Genomic DNA, 16,675 nt, shown 5'->3' on the forward strand with positions numbered 1-16,675 from the left:
GTTAAAACAAAAACTTTTTGCCATCTATAGAGCTTCCTTCATTCGTTGAATCGTGTTTGCTGGACGAACCGCTTTTTCTACATAACTTGTTGTACAATTTAATCATTCTTGGGTTTCTATAATTGAGGAGAGAAAATGGAGCATTCAGCTTTTTATCAAATTACCATGGCAAAACGGAAACGTGCAGAATCCTCGCCAAATGGTATGTCGGTGATGGTTTTTGCAAAAACATTCGCATTCACAAGCAACAGGGTCATTAACATGTATTAGCTCCTCTCAGTGCTTTCGCTGCTCGTCACTTGAATCGAGAAAACAAAACCACGAAAGACAAAAAGAAGAAAGGGAAAAGAAGTGAATCTCCAAACGAAGATGCTGAGCAGCCTGTAGAAAGCGTAGAAGAAAATCCTACTTCTTTAAGTGACCATTCTGCTTCCAAACAAGCTTCGTTTCAAGTTTTAGTTCCCGGAATTGATCGTTCTGGCAGAAACGGTATTGATCAACCAGTGCCTTCTCATGAAATTGAAGACAAAAATGGGAGTGACAAACCCTCTATGTCATCTTCCGTACATACTACGGAGACTGTACCTTCACGCGCAGAAGAGAAATCTCCTTCTTCCTTGCCCGCCTCTCCTTCGTTAGTGGAGGCTGATGTGGAGTCGAGACCCAACACACCGTCTTCTTCGCTCAATACATCTTTTCAAAAACAGGAGTCGGGATATCCATACACAGTTTTGACGGAAGAGAACTCTGTCCGAATCGGCAATGTCTTGTTTGTCGGATTGCACTATGGAGAAAAACTGGCTTTGGTGGGGACCTACTTGTTTGCGTGTGCTCGTGGATGTCTTAGTTTATTTGGCGCTTTGTATGCATCGCGTCCCAAAGATGAAAAGTGTCGTACTTGGCGTTCTTTAAATGTCCCGTTAGTGTATCCTACTCCTGTTTTCGTTTCTGAGAATATTTCCGATACGTCCTTTACAAAAAAGCCCACCGAACTCACCGACCCTTCCTCACAGGCAAGTCTCCCTGCGATGGATTCCGCAGAAAATACCAGCTTATCTGACCTCGAAAACGCCTTACACGTAAATATAGACTCTCTGCTTCTCTCCTTTGAAACATTATTAGTGTTCAAAGTGAATGACCTCGGTATATCTAAAATCCCTCGTGTTTGTCCCTTTGCTAAGCGGCTCTTCAATATGCCTTCTCTTTTAGAAAATGCATCATCCCTGTCCTCAGCCTTTGAAATCATACCGGATTCTTGGAAAGCCTTTGCTGACTCGATGCTTTCCACGTATGCTTCAAGCAAGCATACTCCTCCAAAATTATTAGTTTGCGGACCTAAAGGTGCAGGCAAAAGTACTTGTTGTCGATATGTTACGAACCGCTTATTAAATTTCACAGACTATGTTGCATTTTTAGATATTGATCCAGGTCAACCGGAAGTTGTTCCAGTTGGTAACATTTCGTTGTACTTTATGGACTCCCCTCTTCAGGGTCCTGCTTTTAGTCGCTTGCCTCCTAATGCTCGGTGTTTTCGAGTTCATACTGGTGAAAGTACTCCTCAGAGGGATCCAACTCACTATCTTGCTTCTACGTACAGGCTTTTCGTAGAATACCAAAAGTTCAACTTCGAACGAGAGCTTGAGGGTAAGCCCCCTATCTCGCTGATTGTAAATTGTCCAGGATGGATAAAAGGAGGGGGCGCTGAGCTTCTTTTCAATCTTGTTAACCAAATTTCGCCCACTGAAGTAGTTTACCTCAGTAGGAATTATCAGAGAGTCAACACCTCTGATAGAAAAGGTATTTTCCAGTATAAAGAAGGTATCCCGGAGTTTTTACTACAAGCAACCCCTTTTACGTTTTCTCAATTGGAATCATCTTGGCAGTATTTACCTGACTCTAGTGCGCATCGCATGTCCTCTGCTGACAATCGCACTTTAGGGCTTTTAAGCTACCTATATTTTGACTTACAGCATAGTACTTGGGATTTTTCAAGGAGTCTGGCATCACATCAGCCTCTGGCAACAGCATACAATGGTTCACAACAGGGCATAGACGCAATAAATATCATTGGGGAACCATTAAATCTACTGGATGTTTCAAAAGCCATCAATGGTACTCTATTGGCACTTTGCGCATACGAAGTATCAAATGAGAAAGAGTGGAATGATAATCAGATTGCTAAAACGCCCGAGGGAATACCTGTACTCATCAACGATGGTCTTCCCTTGGATCCAGCCAATGCCCAGTGCTTTGGATTAGTCTTACTTCGGACTATTGATTTGGTAAAAAAGGAATTTCATTTGGTAGGACCGATTAATTTGGACTTATTGGCAGATGCAGATTCAAAAGGAATGAAATTTGTTCTTGAACGTGGCCGTCTTGAATCGCCGCTTTCTACCATGCTCGATAGACGTTTGGTGATTTACCCCGAGTTACCGTACCTCGAGAGGAATCACGCTTCAGTAGCCGCAGGCTCTCAACGAAGACGTGTCCGACGCAACATCAACCGTCGTACTGGTCTAACAGGTCAATGAATTATAGATGTCTACTACAAAAAAAAATTTTGCTTTGTTTAGGACGGCTAAACTTAAAAGAATGAGGATCGTTTGGTTTCATATTTTCGAAAAAAATCTTGTCGAGAAAATTTCGCAACAAGCGTTGCTTATAGAGAAATGTTTTTGAATGGCATGTGCGGGGCGTACAAAACTCACGGTTGAGCAATAGTTGCATGCTGCTTCATAAATTTATGGTTTCCATATCGAAACGAATACATTATGAGTTTAACCTTTTAGATAAGAAAAAAAAAAAAAAAAAAAAAAGATATATGCGTATTTTGGAATAAGGCTTTAAGTATTTATGGAATAAATTGAATAATATGTCTGGTTTACACTGGTGGAATAAAGCATTTCTAGTTACTTCTAATTATTAGGATAAGAATTTTACCGATTCTTTTTTCTACTCAACTTTCCAACTATTACTTTTTCTAGTGTATCACAAGATTAAGTGATAATTGCTGAAAAATAATTCCTTCATACACAATTGAGCAAGGCTGTAATTCATTCTACAGATTTAGAGGTAGACACTCCTACATGTCTCCAAATCTTTCATTCCAATGAAACCGAAATTCTCCAATATAAATAAAAATAAAAGCGTAACTAGTAAAAGGATCCTTTGCTGTTCAATGAAGCAAAACGTTGATAAAATTCAAGTTCTACACTACATACACACTACCATAAAGTACAAGAAAATATAGAAAACAAAAAATTGTCATTAAATAAGTCATAAACAACATTTTGCAAACAAAGCATATTAGCTTTAGAAAAAGAACGCCAAAAAGAAATCACGACTTCAACGGAAATTCATGGATTTGTAGTTATCCATTCTGAAAACGCTAAAGCAATTAGTAGCATCACATTTTTAGGCCTTTGTTCTTTCTTTAGGAAATAATAATAATAGAAGAAGCGTAATAAAATTAAATGCAGCATGCGAAAGGCCTTTTAGAAAAGCGAACTCGTAAGTCGGTTACGAAAAATAAGCCAGAGGTCACAAACGGAATCAATTTTCCATGATTTATTAATTCAACCAAAATTAATAAGAATTTTTAAAGAAATTATGCAATAGAATGCTCGGCAAGCAAGTTCGCACGAAACGAAATAGAGGCATCTGAATCATCGTCTAAAATTACTGTGTCATCAGGGTCAAAAGGAATATCGAAAAACCAACGATCTTCAAAGCGGTTACTTGGTAAGCGCTGTTTATGTATTGGCAAAGCTCGAGTTCGATCAATCATGACACGTCCTCCTCTTCCACGCCGTTGTCTTACGCAAAGAGGATTTCGAGCAGACACAAGGTGACTATATTGTTGTAAAGGATCATTAACAGAAATTGATCCTGGTCTTGCAAAGAAGGAATTTGACGCTAATGATGCAGGACGTGAACAAGTGGGACCAGCTGCAGATGAAGGCGAAGAAGGAGTAGAAGAAAGAGCGGCATTATTAGAGGGATTAAAGGAATGTAGTGAACCTTCAAAAGTCTGAGAATGTATATTTCTATAAAAAGAGTCAGGGTATTCAACCGGAATAACAGTGCTGGGATTCTCAAAAACATCAACCCAGTTACGATCCGCTTGTTCCTTTTTGTTTAGTCGTTCTCGTAAGCGTACTTGAAATTGAGTGATTTGTGACGCGATCATATCGTCTAACATGAGCAATGGTTTGACCTCAAGGGTACGTGGAGCAGCCGGTCGATAAGCTGGAGGATGAGCAGCAGGACGAGCAGGTGGTGCAGGAGAAGGAGAAGCAATGGGAGCCACAGGTTTAGGTTCAACGGGTTTTCGTTTAGGATTAATGAGATCTTCGTCACTATCTTTAATATTCAAGGAGCGCTTCAGTCGTTTGACCAAGCATCGGTGTTGGAAAATAGAAAAGTCTTGCTGAATGCCATGCAGCTTGAGCTTTTCACGGTTCCAAACTTGGTCAAGTAGTTGATAACTAGTTTCCATATTAAGCCGTAGCTTCCGCAAACGATCCATGGATTGTGTATCTGAACGACGAGTTTTACGGGCTTGTCGAACTTCACGTCGGCGAAAGCAGACATAAGGATCATCGTCGTCTTTATCATCACCAATTTGTGCAGTGTGTAAAATACACTTTCCTTCTGATCGTATGCGACGTTCGCGCCAATAAGGATAAACATGGCTAGCAAGGGCTTTTAATTTTACAAGATCACGTTCCTCAAACGCAGGTAATAATTCTGATGCAGACAAGATTTGAGACGTATCCATGTTTAAAAAAGGTTGTTTTTCATCAATCTCGTCTTCTAATATCTGGATTACCCACTCAAAATCTGTTTCAGAATATTTAGCGAGAGAAGCTTGGGACACTTTCAACTCGTCAAAGAATGTCTGATCTTGCTCATCCATGCAATAAACCGGGCTAATACATTCCTCCACTGTTAAAGAGAACCGCAGTGAGGTTTTAGGACACAAAAAGTCTCGTTTATAGTATTTGTCTACTACACCGATAGATCTTGTTTCACGAGTAGGAATTACAACCTTCTTTGTTTCTCCTCGTATAATGGCTTCATGCGCAGCATTGATGACTTGCTTTAAGTGTTTTTCCTGTACAATATGTTAGATATACAAAGCTAGATATCACTAAGTGAATTGTTATAAGCACATTTTGGGTCGCTTTTTGGAACAATTGGTAAAGTATATATATAAAAACCATTAGAGTTCATTGCAAGCAGGGGATAATTCTATATTCAAGCTCTGTGGTTTGAGATTCAACATCCTTCATTCCCTTAAAGTTGCAATGCAACTAACTAGTATATCATCCAAGACATAAGCCAAAAGCTATTAATAGAAAACCATAGCTCCAAAATGTGTTTATGACCTACTATACAAAACCTACCTCTTCCTCTTCTTTTTCGACTCCTGTCTCCACTTGCGGCACTGTTCGTTGCTGAGAGACTTCTTCATCAAAGTCAGGTATATCTTTTTCTAAACATATGGGCATCACCGTCTTGATACCAACTTTTCGTTGACGGTATGCCCTCGCATTTTTAGCAACCGAACTCATGCTTATAGGGCACCGTTCGATTCCTCTCGAAAAAATCTATTCAATGGTATGGTTCAATAACGTCAATACCACTGGGATTTTTGCAGAAAAACCGCTCTAAGTCTTGGCGTTGTTGACTGCAGTCGTCCGTTTTGTGTTTTCCCAGAGGCAAAACACTTCCACCATCCACCTACTAAAAATTTTGTCGTCCATGGTTCCATCGCCTATGGTGTTGGCAATCACTTACCGAGGTGCTTTCAAGTGCGTTCAACTGCTTAAGAGCTTGATAAATAGATAAGGAGTACTTGCAAATTTCAGCGAGTATGTAAACAAACGAGATAGTTTGAAAAAGGTTGCTGCTGTATCAAGATTGAGACGTCTTTCGAACACAGATTTACTTTTCAAAAACGAAATAATAAGAATCCCTGGCATTGAGCGAATCCGTTTCAGAACGAGATACAGTAGGTTTACTTGAACTTCGATGAGAGTAGACGGTTCTCATACCATACAGCGAATCCTCCAAGTAATTCCCACTTTCTTGTAAAGTATCTTTCACAAACCGCAATTTCGTGGAACAGAAGTAGCCTGAAAGAGTCATCCATATTTCGTCAGATTTTCAAATTCACAAACCCTTAGGCTTCAAAAGGAAGAGGAAAAGTTTCTGGAAAATAAACTAAAAAAGTTGTTTCCCTCTGCATAAAATCGAACTTATTTTGGCATTCATTCGTCATTCCTTTCATGGAAATCAAATGATCACAAGACGTGACATTCGAAAACGCTGAAAAAAAGGCAAATAAATAGATTATAATACCTATTCGTATCACATTTCTTAGAATGGAACTTCCTTTCAAGCTCATTCTTTGCCAAATTTTCGTTTTCTTCGCTCTCAAGCAAGTGCCTTGTAACGGTTCATAATTTTGAAGCCAGGTAGTTTGTTCTTTTTTCATGAAACAATTGTGTTTCCTTTTGGATCTACGAAGTGTGTAAACTATCGTTTACCCAGCGTTTCAAAGGACAGTATTTTTGTCGAATGCATTTGAGTTATCAACTGGCTGTAGTTCGTTTTAATTCTTTATTTTGTTCTTTCATTTATCAATTCCTTTCAACTTCCATCTTTCGTTGACACCTTTTCAATTCGTGAATATTTGGTAAAGGATAGGTCCCAACTGCTTCGACGCACCTTCTCAACTTCCCGAATACGCATCACAAAACGGTGAATTTTTTCGATTTTTAGGCAGAAACAGCTTCTTTCTGTTTCATTACCGCTGTTATCGGATTTTATTTCCAAAATGGGCCAAAATCAGTCTCAAATTTTTGAGGATTTAATTTCCAACTCTACGTGTATGTTCAAGAAGCTCAATGGCAATGGAAAGGGATTATAATAGACCACAATGAGGTTTTTCTATTTCGCTTATGAATCTCTGTGAAAGAAGCTTGATAGAGTTCTTCTTACCATGGTCCAAACAGGAAGCTTTTCGTGTATTCCTGCCTACCGTTTAGACTCTCCCGCTAATATAGCCATTTTTTAGTTACAAACGAGGAAATTGCTAGAATTCGAAAGCGCTTCAAGAAGATAGATGCCAACCATTCCGGTTCAATTGACAGAAATGAGTTTTTGTCTATCCCAAGCATCGCAAATAATCCTCTAGCTTCTCGATTATTTTCAGTTGTTGACGAAGATGGCGGTGGTGATGTTGACTTTCAAGAATTCATTAATAGTCTCTCAGTCTTTTCCATTCATGGTAATAAAGAGGAAAAGCTTCGATGTATGTTGTGTCTTGTTTAGCTCCATTAAACGTTCCTGCTATAGCTAATTTTCTCGTTTTTAGTTGCTTTCAAAATATATGACATTGACCGTGATGGATACATTTCCAATGGAGAGCTCTTTTTAGTTTTAAAGATGATGGTTGGAAACAATCTTCGCGAAGATCAGCTTCAACAGGTAAGTCTTGCTTTTCTATTTTCTTTTTTAGATTGCTAATACTTTTTTAGATTGTCGATAAAACAATCATGGAAGTTGATAAGGATTGTGATGGAAAAATCAGTTTCGAAGAGTTTAAGCAAGTCGTCAGTAACTCCAATGTCACTAGTAGTATGACATTAAACTCTTTTTGATTTTTCGTTGTTTTCTTTGTTTATTTGCATGATTTGTTGCATAAGCTCTTCGGTTTTTGGAGTTTTCTGTCTCTTTCCACTGAATTCAATTCCGCTGCATTTCATTTACTCTTAATATTCTGTTTTCCTTCATACCCTCTTTATTAAAATGCATGCATCTTAATTTTTTTTTTTTTTTTCTTTTCTTACATAATATTTGCACAAGCTCTATCTTCTGTTTATTTGATGAGTAGCTGAGTTACACAACGTTTATAAACTTGTCGTTATGGCTTTTATTTTCGTCGCAGCTTTGATTCGGAATGAAGAACATTTTTACAAGATTTATGATTACCACTCCCTCGATTACAAAAAAAAACCAAAAAAAAAAAAAAAAAAAGAAACCTTCTAGGTAAAGCGAAATAGTCAATAGTAATAATGCGAAATGTTATTATTATTTTTATATACCATAAAAATTATTAATTTGTCATGCGCTTTAATTTGTCATGCGCTTAAAGACATGGATTCTATTAGAGTAAAATATTTTAATTATATCATTAGACGGTTCTCATAAATTTGAGGTGCATGAAGTAGATGTAGGACTGCCAACTATTATAAATAGCCGAACAAAAACAAAATGGGCTGTTGGAATGAAAAATATTTTAAGGATTTTATCACGCAACGTATACCATCCTTTGGAGTTGAGAAAGAGAGACATTAAGGGAGATATTAAAAGGCTTCTGAGAAAAAATCTAGAGACGGGTTCAACAAAACTTTTATCCAAACAAAAAACATAAACTTACGGGTAATATCTTCCAAAGACGGAGAACAACAACCCTTTAAGTATTGAAAAAAAGAAGGAAAGGATAGCTTAAACACCCACTCGGGGTTCTTAAAAAGCTTCCGCAGCAGCCTTTTGTTCAGCAGACAGATTTGAAGGAACTTTCACCTTGCATTCAATAATCATGTTACCACGTTGACTAGGTGTCTTTGGCAAGGGCATACCGAATCCTGGATATTTGATCTCATAACCAGGTTGGGTGGGAAGAGAAGACGAAACTTTCAATCTCTTGCCATCAATAGTAGTGATTTGCTTAGTGAAGCCAAGCAAAGCCTCTTTAAGAGTAAGTTCAATAGACATGCGAAGATCGTCGCCTTGGCGAGTAAAAACGGGATGGGGCTTTTCACCTAGAACAAATTGGATATCTTGAACTGACCCATCGGGTTTTTCATCGCCTTCACCGGCAAATTTAACCTTGGTGCCTGGTTTCCAGCCAGGCTTGATATTAACTTCTAAGATTCGGTCTGCCTTTACGGAAGAACCCGAGGCAGCAAGAATTCGTCTAGTAATTTTGAGTTTCTTTGTACAACCGGTGTAAAGCTCTTCAAGGGAAATGTTGAGAGGACGGGTTACAACTTCGTTTTGAGGAGGAGGACCACGAGGTCTAGCACCACCAAAGGAAGAACGAGCACTGGGTTTGGGCCGAGCACCGCCGCCGCCAAACATGCTAGCGAATCCACCCGGCATGCCACCGCCGAATCCGCCATCCATATCCATGTCTTCATCCATTCCGCCTCCGCCTCCGCCAAAGGCATGTCCGAAGACACGTTCAAAGATATCGTTGGGATCACTGGCATTGAAGAATTGAGAACCTCCTCCAGGACCGCCGCCCATATTGAAGTGGAAGGTGCGAGCACCACCACCTCCTCCCGGGAAGCCGCCAAATCCAGCGCCAGCACCAGCGCCAGGACCGGCGTCTCCTCCAGGAGGTGCAGCATTCCCTTCAGTAATACCAAACTGATCATACATCTTTCTGCGTTGAGGGTCACTCAGAATTTCGTACGCCAAGGAAATTTCTTTGAACTGTTGCTCACCATTTGGATTCTTATCCGGATGATACTTCAAGGCCAGCTTCCGGTATGCCTTTTTGAGATCCGATTCGTTGACATCCGGACTAACCTTTAAGACATCGTACAATTTTGTATCTGCTACCATTTTAACAGATATCCAACAATCAAATAAACTATATCAACACGATGCCAATGACAATTATAAAATAAACAAGAAAGTATGAAAACAACTTTCGCGACGGGAAAGAAGAAATCAAAAATCAATCAAAACAAGCCGAAATACAACGGGGAAAAAAGGAAATCAGGTGTTTAAGGTTGGGTAAATCAGAATATGTATCAATAACAATAGATTTTTTATTCCTTGTAACACTTGCGGGTTGTATGCAGAGGATAAAATGAATGGAATAAGGCAGTATTTTTGTACCTAATATATAGAAAGTGACGAAATACTAGAAGTTTCGAGTAATAGCGAGAAACATCCATGGTGTGAGACCAAACAGTAACGTTACTTAGTGCTATCCGTAAAATACACAAAAGTAAATTGTGTAATCCTGGGGTATTATCTTATATAAACTTTCAGTTTCTAACGCATTTCACTATTTCACTATGAAATGACAAAGTTTCCATAACTTTGTAGAGATACACACTATGGGTGACTGCAGGTGGTTTGGTTTCTCTTTAAAACCTTCATTTACTTTTCATAAAATTTACAAACATTAAACTCTCTAACTCTTCTTCAAAATGGTGTTGTTTGGAAAGAAAACCCTTAGACATGGGTCAAGCTGGTACTTTGCGAAAGTTTTCCTCATGCCAAATATCTCTGTTGCAAGCGAAGAAATGAATATTATCATTGGAGAAGGGTTCGTAGTTTCTAATTTATATTTTATGTATAGTTATAAGGACCAACGGTTGAAAACATGTCGTCCACATCCCAATAGTCCATATGCTTTCAATTGGTATTTACATCTTAAAGCAAACAAACTAGGGGATAAAAATTCCATAAAAAAGAATAAAGTAACTAGATTACGTATTTCCAAAACTACCGGAAATGAAATCTTTGTATGCCGATTCGTACACGACTAGCATCCTTCACGACAGCCATTTAAAGGTTGTGGGGGATGTCGGTAGAAGTGGTCTTGGCATAGGGAGCGGCGCCAGTAGTGTGGGAGGTATTGGCATGAGAAGCTTGCTTGCACATACGAAGAACGTGAGGAGTAATGTAAGGACGAATTACATAGTTGTAGACAATGGCAGCACCATTGAACTTGGGCAAAGCCAACCATAAGAGGAAGACAGCCTTAATGAGCCAGTAGAAAGCTAATCGAGCACGTTAGTATATGAGTCATTCAAGAAACATCCACTCGGCTATTTTACTTACGGACATAGTAAAGAATCAAATTGGACCAGTATTCAATAACGTTCATGAAAGAAGTGATCAAATAGTAGGTGAGCCACTGAGTGTCATCAGACTTGTTTGTGGTTTCAATGGCATGAATACTGAAGAAAGCTGGCATACCAAAGGCCAAGAGATTTGTCAAGATAGGGCCACCCATGTTTAAAATCAAAAATAAAAAGTAAACACCAGCTAAGCCTAAAACGACGTAAAGCTTGCTGACACCAACAGTTTTTTCTAGCTTATTAAGTTGAGGAAAGGAGCTCAACTACAAATCTGCATTAGTTTTTCACATCTACTAACGACAAGGCAGAACCCCGGAACCGCTTCTCGTTGAAAACTAACCCAAATTCGAGATTTCTAAGTATCCATCATACTCGAAAAGCGTCTTGATTCCAAATTTGATGGGGTTCTCTAAGCATACAAGCCACTTACTCTTTGGTCCAAATCCTCCATTTGTTGCTTTACGCGAACCTGCATAGACATATTGATACTTTTATAAGAAGCCTTTTGTTTCAAACACAAAAAAACTCAGTCTTCTCTTGGAAAAACTAAAGGATTTCTTTTACTAAAGTGGTTGGTAAATGTTAGGGATACCATATAAAAGAATCTCTGACTAGACACGGCTCAACGTCATGATGAGCTAAATAGCGGAATTTTGTGGAGTCTGCTATCGTACTTTATTTGAACATTTGATGTATCGTTGGGCATCTCTAATTCCAAATGCAAGTTTTTCAGGCCAGTGCTTTTGATTTCTTTCTCGTGAAACATTAGAAACGAGTTTTGTAGTGATTCTTTAGTTTTAAAATTTTATAATTAGTTAACTTTTTCTCTCAAGTTGTTGTTGGAATTGTTTGTTTGTTTTGAGAAGCAAGTTGAGGATGTGGTTGCTTTTGTCGGTAAACAAAGCCCATAACATTCTGGCTGTTTGTGTTTTTCCTTGGGTCGTTTGACTATATCACAGTATAGGCTTCTCACCTGCAATTCTTTCTGCAAATCAAGGTTGGAAGAAAGCTATTTACATCTCCCATTCTTCTGTAACCAAACCGGCTATCCTCGATGAGCTTTCGCTCATTTAAGCACTATTACACCAAACTTTAGATAAAAAGAGAAAAATAGCTCATTAAGGAAGTAAGTCTTTTCATAACCCTCTTCCTACATACCCTTGTTTTACAGCATTCTTTCTTTTTCTTTTCCTTTTCAGCCTGTTACCCAGACAGTAACAACGAAGTAACCAACGCCAAATGACCGAGCAAATGTTGAAATCTTCATTATTCAATTAAGGAAAAAGAAACAAAATATTAAAGATTATTGCATTTATCGTAAATCAAACTACACAGCTGATAAACCAGTTATTCCATTGGAAACATTGGCTATGCAGAAACATGCTCAGGACATTTCTCCTTAACAAACACAACGCTGCAACTCTTCTCTTCTACCCAATTGCGAACCCTTTTCATCACCCATTTCCTACCTACGATACACATTACAAACAAAAGAATCAATGACAATTACTTTCATACCCCTTTTACATACAAACTACACAAATAGAAGCGTATGGATTACAAATCCACAACGCTCCGTCGTGTTCACTGTTCAAAATGATAATTATTGTTTTCTAACTTCAGAATCCTATTTCTGTACACATTCGTAAATCTGATTCAATTAGTAAAAAATTAAAAAATTAAAAAAGCGATAGATGCTCCATCAGTGTAACTATGACAAAACTGTTATCACTGCAAGAAGGCAACCAAAACGGCTACCCCGTAAACCTTGCTATACAATTTGGGTATATTTCTTGCATCCTCTGAAGCAAACATTTACATTTCGCTGTACAAAGTATTTCTTACCTTTCATAAACAAAATAATTTTTGTGTCTATTACCTAGCTGGTTTCAGCTTGTAAAGATTGTTTCCATATATATATATAAGTTTGTGACTGCTTCTAGATTGGATTCAATTTTTTTTCACACGTAAACAAATAAACAAAAGGAAAATTCATAGTCTCGGATTTCTGAATTGAGAGAGGTAAAAATCCACTTTAGAAAGGATGTAAACTTCCTTTTTTAAAAAAAAAAATAAAAAAATATTAAATTAAAAACCTTGCTTTTCCATAAAGCTGTTTCAACACACTTGCCAAACACTAGAAACAATAGTTTTACAACCAAAATGTCAACAAGTGCCCATTGTAATTAGACAGTTTGAACAACGTCGTTTAGACTAGAAAGTTGACGGACTTCTGTAGCATTTCTATCAATAGCAGCTAACTCTGCCTTTTTTATTGTTCCAGAGACACGTACAACACGAATTACAACTGGCTTGCCATTGAGTTCTCTTAAAAAGCACAAAGCAGCCCATGCTAGTCGAAAATGCTGCCTTGAAACCCGTAGAATTCCTGTAGAAGTCGAAGGTGAAAAGTATTTTACTGACAAGCTCGATGCCACCTTGCCAATTCCAACGTCTCCAAAGTTTTCTGCTATTGTATTTCTTAATAATTTAGATAAACCCGACGAAGTGATGGCATTATCTGAAGGAATCGTTGAAAATTCGTGAAATTGTTTGTCTTGTGGATACAGTACTTCAAACAATAGATATCGAGATTTGAAACGTACCATTGGGCTCCTTCTTTTTCTTATTGTGTAAAAAAGGCGTTACAAACGAATACGAGGAAGGCTAATGTCAAATTTTGAAGTTAAGTGCTCTAGTTATGGAGCATGGTTCATGCAAGGAGAATCTGATATCGCTTGAAAAAATACACCTGACTATTTTTTTAGAAATTGTTTTAGTGAATTCTTTGATTGAATAGCTTCATTTTCTCTTCTTTGCATATCCCTGGAATCGTTCTTTCATTTTTCTTCTGTCCAAAACCAAAGCATCTTCATCCACGTTGCCGGCTTCTTCCAGCGTTTCGGTTTAGAAAATAAAATTTCCATCAGATTTTCATTTGAATCATCATGCCTGGTATGTTTTTATGAGTTTTTAGGCGGTGGGTTTTTCTTCAGAAGGAACCATTCGTGAAAAATCCTTGAGCGTCATTGTCTTACAAAATCTTGAAATTCTTCTAACAGTTTTCTATAATTCAGCTCCAAGATCTATTTTGTTTGTAACTGGAAACAAACACAAGCTTGCTGATGTTACCAGCATTCTTGGCAGCGAGTTTGAAATCAAAAATCACAGTTATGATTGTATGCGTGGTTCGTATATTTAAGATTCGGAATGTAACCATTGTGTTAGTGCCTGAAATACAGGGAAGTCTCCAAGATATAGTTACAGAAAAGTGCAAGGCTGCTGCTGAAATCGTAAGTAGAAGATGACTTTGCCTGGGTTCCAAGTTTTCAGACAATGATTCTATTATCTCTTTCCTTCCTTCATTGTTTTTGCGATGAATTTGTGAAATCTCAGACCCAAATGATTTGGAGTTAACACCCTTTCCTTAGGTTCAAGGTCCTGTATTGACAGAAGATACATGGCTTTCTTACAACGCTATGAACGACCTTCCTGGGCCTTATATGTACGTACCAAAAAAGAGAGAACTATATGAATATAAAATATTTGGCTTTTGTATTAACTTGTTTACAGTAAATGGTTTTTGAACAGCATTGGCTGTGATGGTAAGTTACTTTGCAAGAACTATGTTACTTTCTATATATGCTAATACTAATACCATGCAGGCCTGTATCATATGTTGGATGGCTTTTCTACCAAAGAAGCCAAAGCTGGCTGTACCTTTGGCTATACCGAAGGACCCGGAAAGCCTATCCACATGTTTGATGGTATCTTACACGGTGAAGTTGTCGCTCCTCGAGGTGATAAGGGTTTTGGTTGGAATGCGATTTTCCAGGTATGTATTCAAGCCATGAAAAACAAATTTAGCTGACCAGTTGTGTTTAGCCCAATGGTCATGAAAAGACTTATGCAGAGATGGATGACGATGAAAGAAATGCCTGTAGCCATCGTTTCCTTGCTGCTATGAAGCTCCGTGACTTCTTACAGTCCCAGTTCTAATGGGCTTCTAAAGGATTTCAAAAACTCCTTTTTATTTTCAACGGAAAGCAGACTTTTGTTTTAGAATTATTATAGAAACTTTTTGGTTACCCGTACAAGAACGGGCTGTTTTTGCAATGAATTAACTTTTTCAGCTTGCTATTAAGAAATTGCGTGCATTAGAGACTTCAGTCTTCCAGACTTAACTACTTTGAACGTAAAGATATAGGCAAAAAAGCAAGTATACGTTTTCGCACTATTCTTACTTCACAGTTTTACACTCCAGGTACAGCTATTAGTTGATGCGTCCTACTTTTGATATACAATTAAACTGCGCTCTCTTCCTACTATGGTATTACTTCGTCGGTGTCGTTGCAAGTACCAGAACTTGAAATTTCCAATTGCACTATATCCTTTTGTTGCTACCAAAGAATAGGATAATCTTATCCGCTAACATAGTTGCTTAGCTTTGCTTTTTTTTTCGTTTTCTTTATGAATTGATACTCGCCAAGTTTATTCCAAAGAAATTCGGTTTGCAAGATAAGTTTCCAGTGGAAACATCGCTTTCACATTTCAACCGATTTCGGAGCTTATTCTATATTTGGTATAAAAACGATCTTGGTATTTTCTGTGGGCAACAATAATTTATTGCATCTTACGTTCAACTGAATTCGTAACGACATGGTTCAAGCTCAACAACATTGATAGCCCTACCCTGATGGTATCATTGGAATTAAAAATCCCAGGTATTTTGATGGCCAAAAAGACTTGTCTTTTCTTATTGAAGTCATAAATACGTTCACCGAAGATGATCATATTTGATTTCATGGAAAACTGACAAACGTCGGTTTGTTAAATACCAAATCGTCGCTTTTCAATTAAGAACATAGGTTTATATACATTGTCAATCCAATTGATTCGGCGACTCGATTTCCTTAAACTTTTGTGGTGTTCTTATCGCATCTTTCTCATTCTGTTTGCTATTTTAAACATTTGTTATGTATGCCTCTAGGTCTTCTTTACGAAGCTCGATTGATAATCTTGACTGGATCGACCTTGCAGATGCCATGGAAAGTACCTTTGGGTCTCCAGTACCTTCGCCGAATACAGAAGCTCCGCCACAAGAAAAGTACAAAGAAAGAAGCGAAAGACAGAGCTCATTTTCATCCACATCTGGACACGAAATACAGCCCCCAACAACCAATTCTAATTCCACTTCAAAGTCCATTCTGGCCTGGATCCATTTTTTCGTAACGGGCGGGATTTTCACTTTGATGATTGTCAGCTTTGCTGATATTTACCACATGTTTCGATTCAAAGAAAAGCTTTTCATACGTTATATGACGTCCGGGCGACTTGAGTTTTTTTCTTGCGGCATTGTTTTACTTGGCTTGTATATAGCAATTCTTTGTAAGCGAGTTCTATTTTTATACAAGATGCATTTACTAACGAATATCTCTTTATATAGGGGGTCTATTGGTTTCTTACGTCGAAATACTGGAAGCAGAAGAGCTAAGTCGAAATCGACTTCTCTATAAAACACACAGATGTAAGAGATTTCACGTGAGCATGATTGAATTATAGAAACTAATTGTTCTTGAATAGATTTCTTGCAAACTTATTGTGGACTACGACCGTATATGACTTTGGCTCGATAATATCCAAAACCCAATATACTTCTAACGTCAATATCAAATCTTGTCTTCCTCCTCGTGGGCGAAGAAAACAATTGTCATTTAAAATAGCCTTCGTTCAAATCTTATATCCATTTTGCCATACTCTATCGCGCTGCTAGGACC

At 38.1% G+C, this 16,675-nt stretch overlaps 8 protein-coding genes across 8 annotated transcripts; 4 read left to right on the forward strand and 4 right to left on the reverse strand.

Annotated features, from left to right (window-relative positions):
* Positions 1-135: 135 nt before the first annotated feature.
* On the forward strand, positions 136-2,534 carry grc3 (polynucleotide 5'-hydroxyl-kinase Grc3; the record flags this gene model as incomplete). Its single annotated transcript, XM_056183750.1, has 2 exons — positions 136-202; positions 271-2,534. 2 exons carry the CDS (start codon positions 136-138, stop codon positions 2,532-2,534), a joined length of 2,331 nt encoding a protein of 776 aa, XP_056039175.1.
* Positions 2,535-3,610: 1,076 nt separating this feature from the next.
* Positions 3,611-5,579, reverse strand: epl1 (NuA4 histone acetyltransferase complex Epl1; the record flags this gene model as incomplete). The annotated part of the gene is made up of 2 exons (XM_056183751.1): positions 3,611-5,119; positions 5,412-5,579. The coding sequence occupies 2 exons, from the start codon at positions 5,577-5,579 to the stop codon at positions 3,611-3,613; spliced, it is 1,677 nt and encodes a 558-aa protein (XP_056039692.1).
* A 1,268-nt stretch (positions 5,580-6,847) lies between these two features.
* On the forward strand, positions 6,848-7,673 carry cnb1 (serine/threonine protein phosphatase PP2B (calcineurin B) regulatory subunit; the record flags this gene model as incomplete). The annotated part of the gene is made up of 4 exons (XM_056183752.1): positions 6,848-6,899; positions 7,088-7,324; positions 7,388-7,500; positions 7,551-7,673. 4 exons carry the CDS (start codon positions 6,848-6,850, stop codon positions 7,671-7,673), a joined length of 525 nt encoding a protein of 174 aa, XP_056039177.1.
* An 868-nt stretch (positions 7,674-8,541) lies between these two features.
* On the reverse strand, positions 8,542-9,645 carry psi1 (Hsp40 family DNAJ domain protein Psi1; the record flags this gene model as incomplete). The annotated part of the gene is made up of 1 exon (XM_056183753.1): positions 8,542-9,645. The coding sequence occupies one exon, from the start codon at positions 9,643-9,645 to the stop codon at positions 8,542-8,544; it is 1,104 nt and encodes a 367-aa protein (XP_056039756.1).
* A 957-nt stretch (positions 9,646-10,602) lies between these two features.
* yop1 (ER membrane protein DP1/Yop1) lies at positions 10,603-11,379 on the reverse strand (the record flags this gene model as incomplete). Its single annotated transcript, XM_056183754.1, has 3 exons — positions 10,603-10,817; positions 10,879-11,161; positions 11,329-11,379. 3 exons carry the CDS (start codon positions 11,377-11,379, stop codon positions 10,603-10,605), a joined length of 549 nt encoding a protein of 182 aa, XP_056039173.1.
* Positions 11,380-13,084: 1,705 nt separating this feature from the next.
* On the reverse strand, positions 13,085-13,507 carry pop5 (RNase P and RNase MRP subunit Pop5; the record flags this gene model as incomplete). The annotated part of the gene is made up of 1 exon (XM_056183755.1): positions 13,085-13,507. The coding sequence occupies one exon, from the start codon at positions 13,505-13,507 to the stop codon at positions 13,085-13,087; it is 423 nt and encodes a 140-aa protein (XP_056038949.1).
* A 339-nt stretch (positions 13,508-13,846) lies between these two features.
* On the forward strand, positions 13,847-14,897 carry ham1 (nucleoside triphosphatase Ham1; the record flags this gene model as incomplete). Its single annotated transcript, XM_056183756.1, has 7 exons — positions 13,847-13,853; positions 13,976-14,077; positions 14,127-14,191; positions 14,330-14,403; positions 14,472-14,503; positions 14,564-14,733; positions 14,784-14,897. The coding sequence occupies 7 exons, from the start codon at positions 13,847-13,849 to the stop codon at positions 14,895-14,897; spliced, it is 564 nt and encodes a 187-aa protein (XP_056038951.1).
* Positions 14,898-15,874: 977 nt separating this feature from the next.
* Positions 15,875-16,534, forward strand: SOMG_04982 (uncharacterized protein; the record flags this gene model as incomplete). The annotated part of the gene is made up of 3 exons (XM_056183757.1): positions 15,875-16,286; positions 16,345-16,425; positions 16,482-16,534. 3 exons carry the CDS (start codon positions 15,875-15,877, stop codon positions 16,532-16,534), a joined length of 546 nt encoding a protein of 181 aa, XP_056039444.1.
* Positions 16,535-16,675: the final 141 nt, after the last annotated feature.

Source organism: Schizosaccharomyces osmophilus, chromosome 3, assembly GCF_027921745.1.
Source record: "Schizosaccharomyces osmophilus chromosome 3, complete sequence".
Lineage (NCBI taxonomy): Eukaryota > Fungi > Ascomycota > Schizosaccharomycetes > Schizosaccharomycetales > Schizosaccharomycetaceae > Schizosaccharomyces > Schizosaccharomyces osmophilus.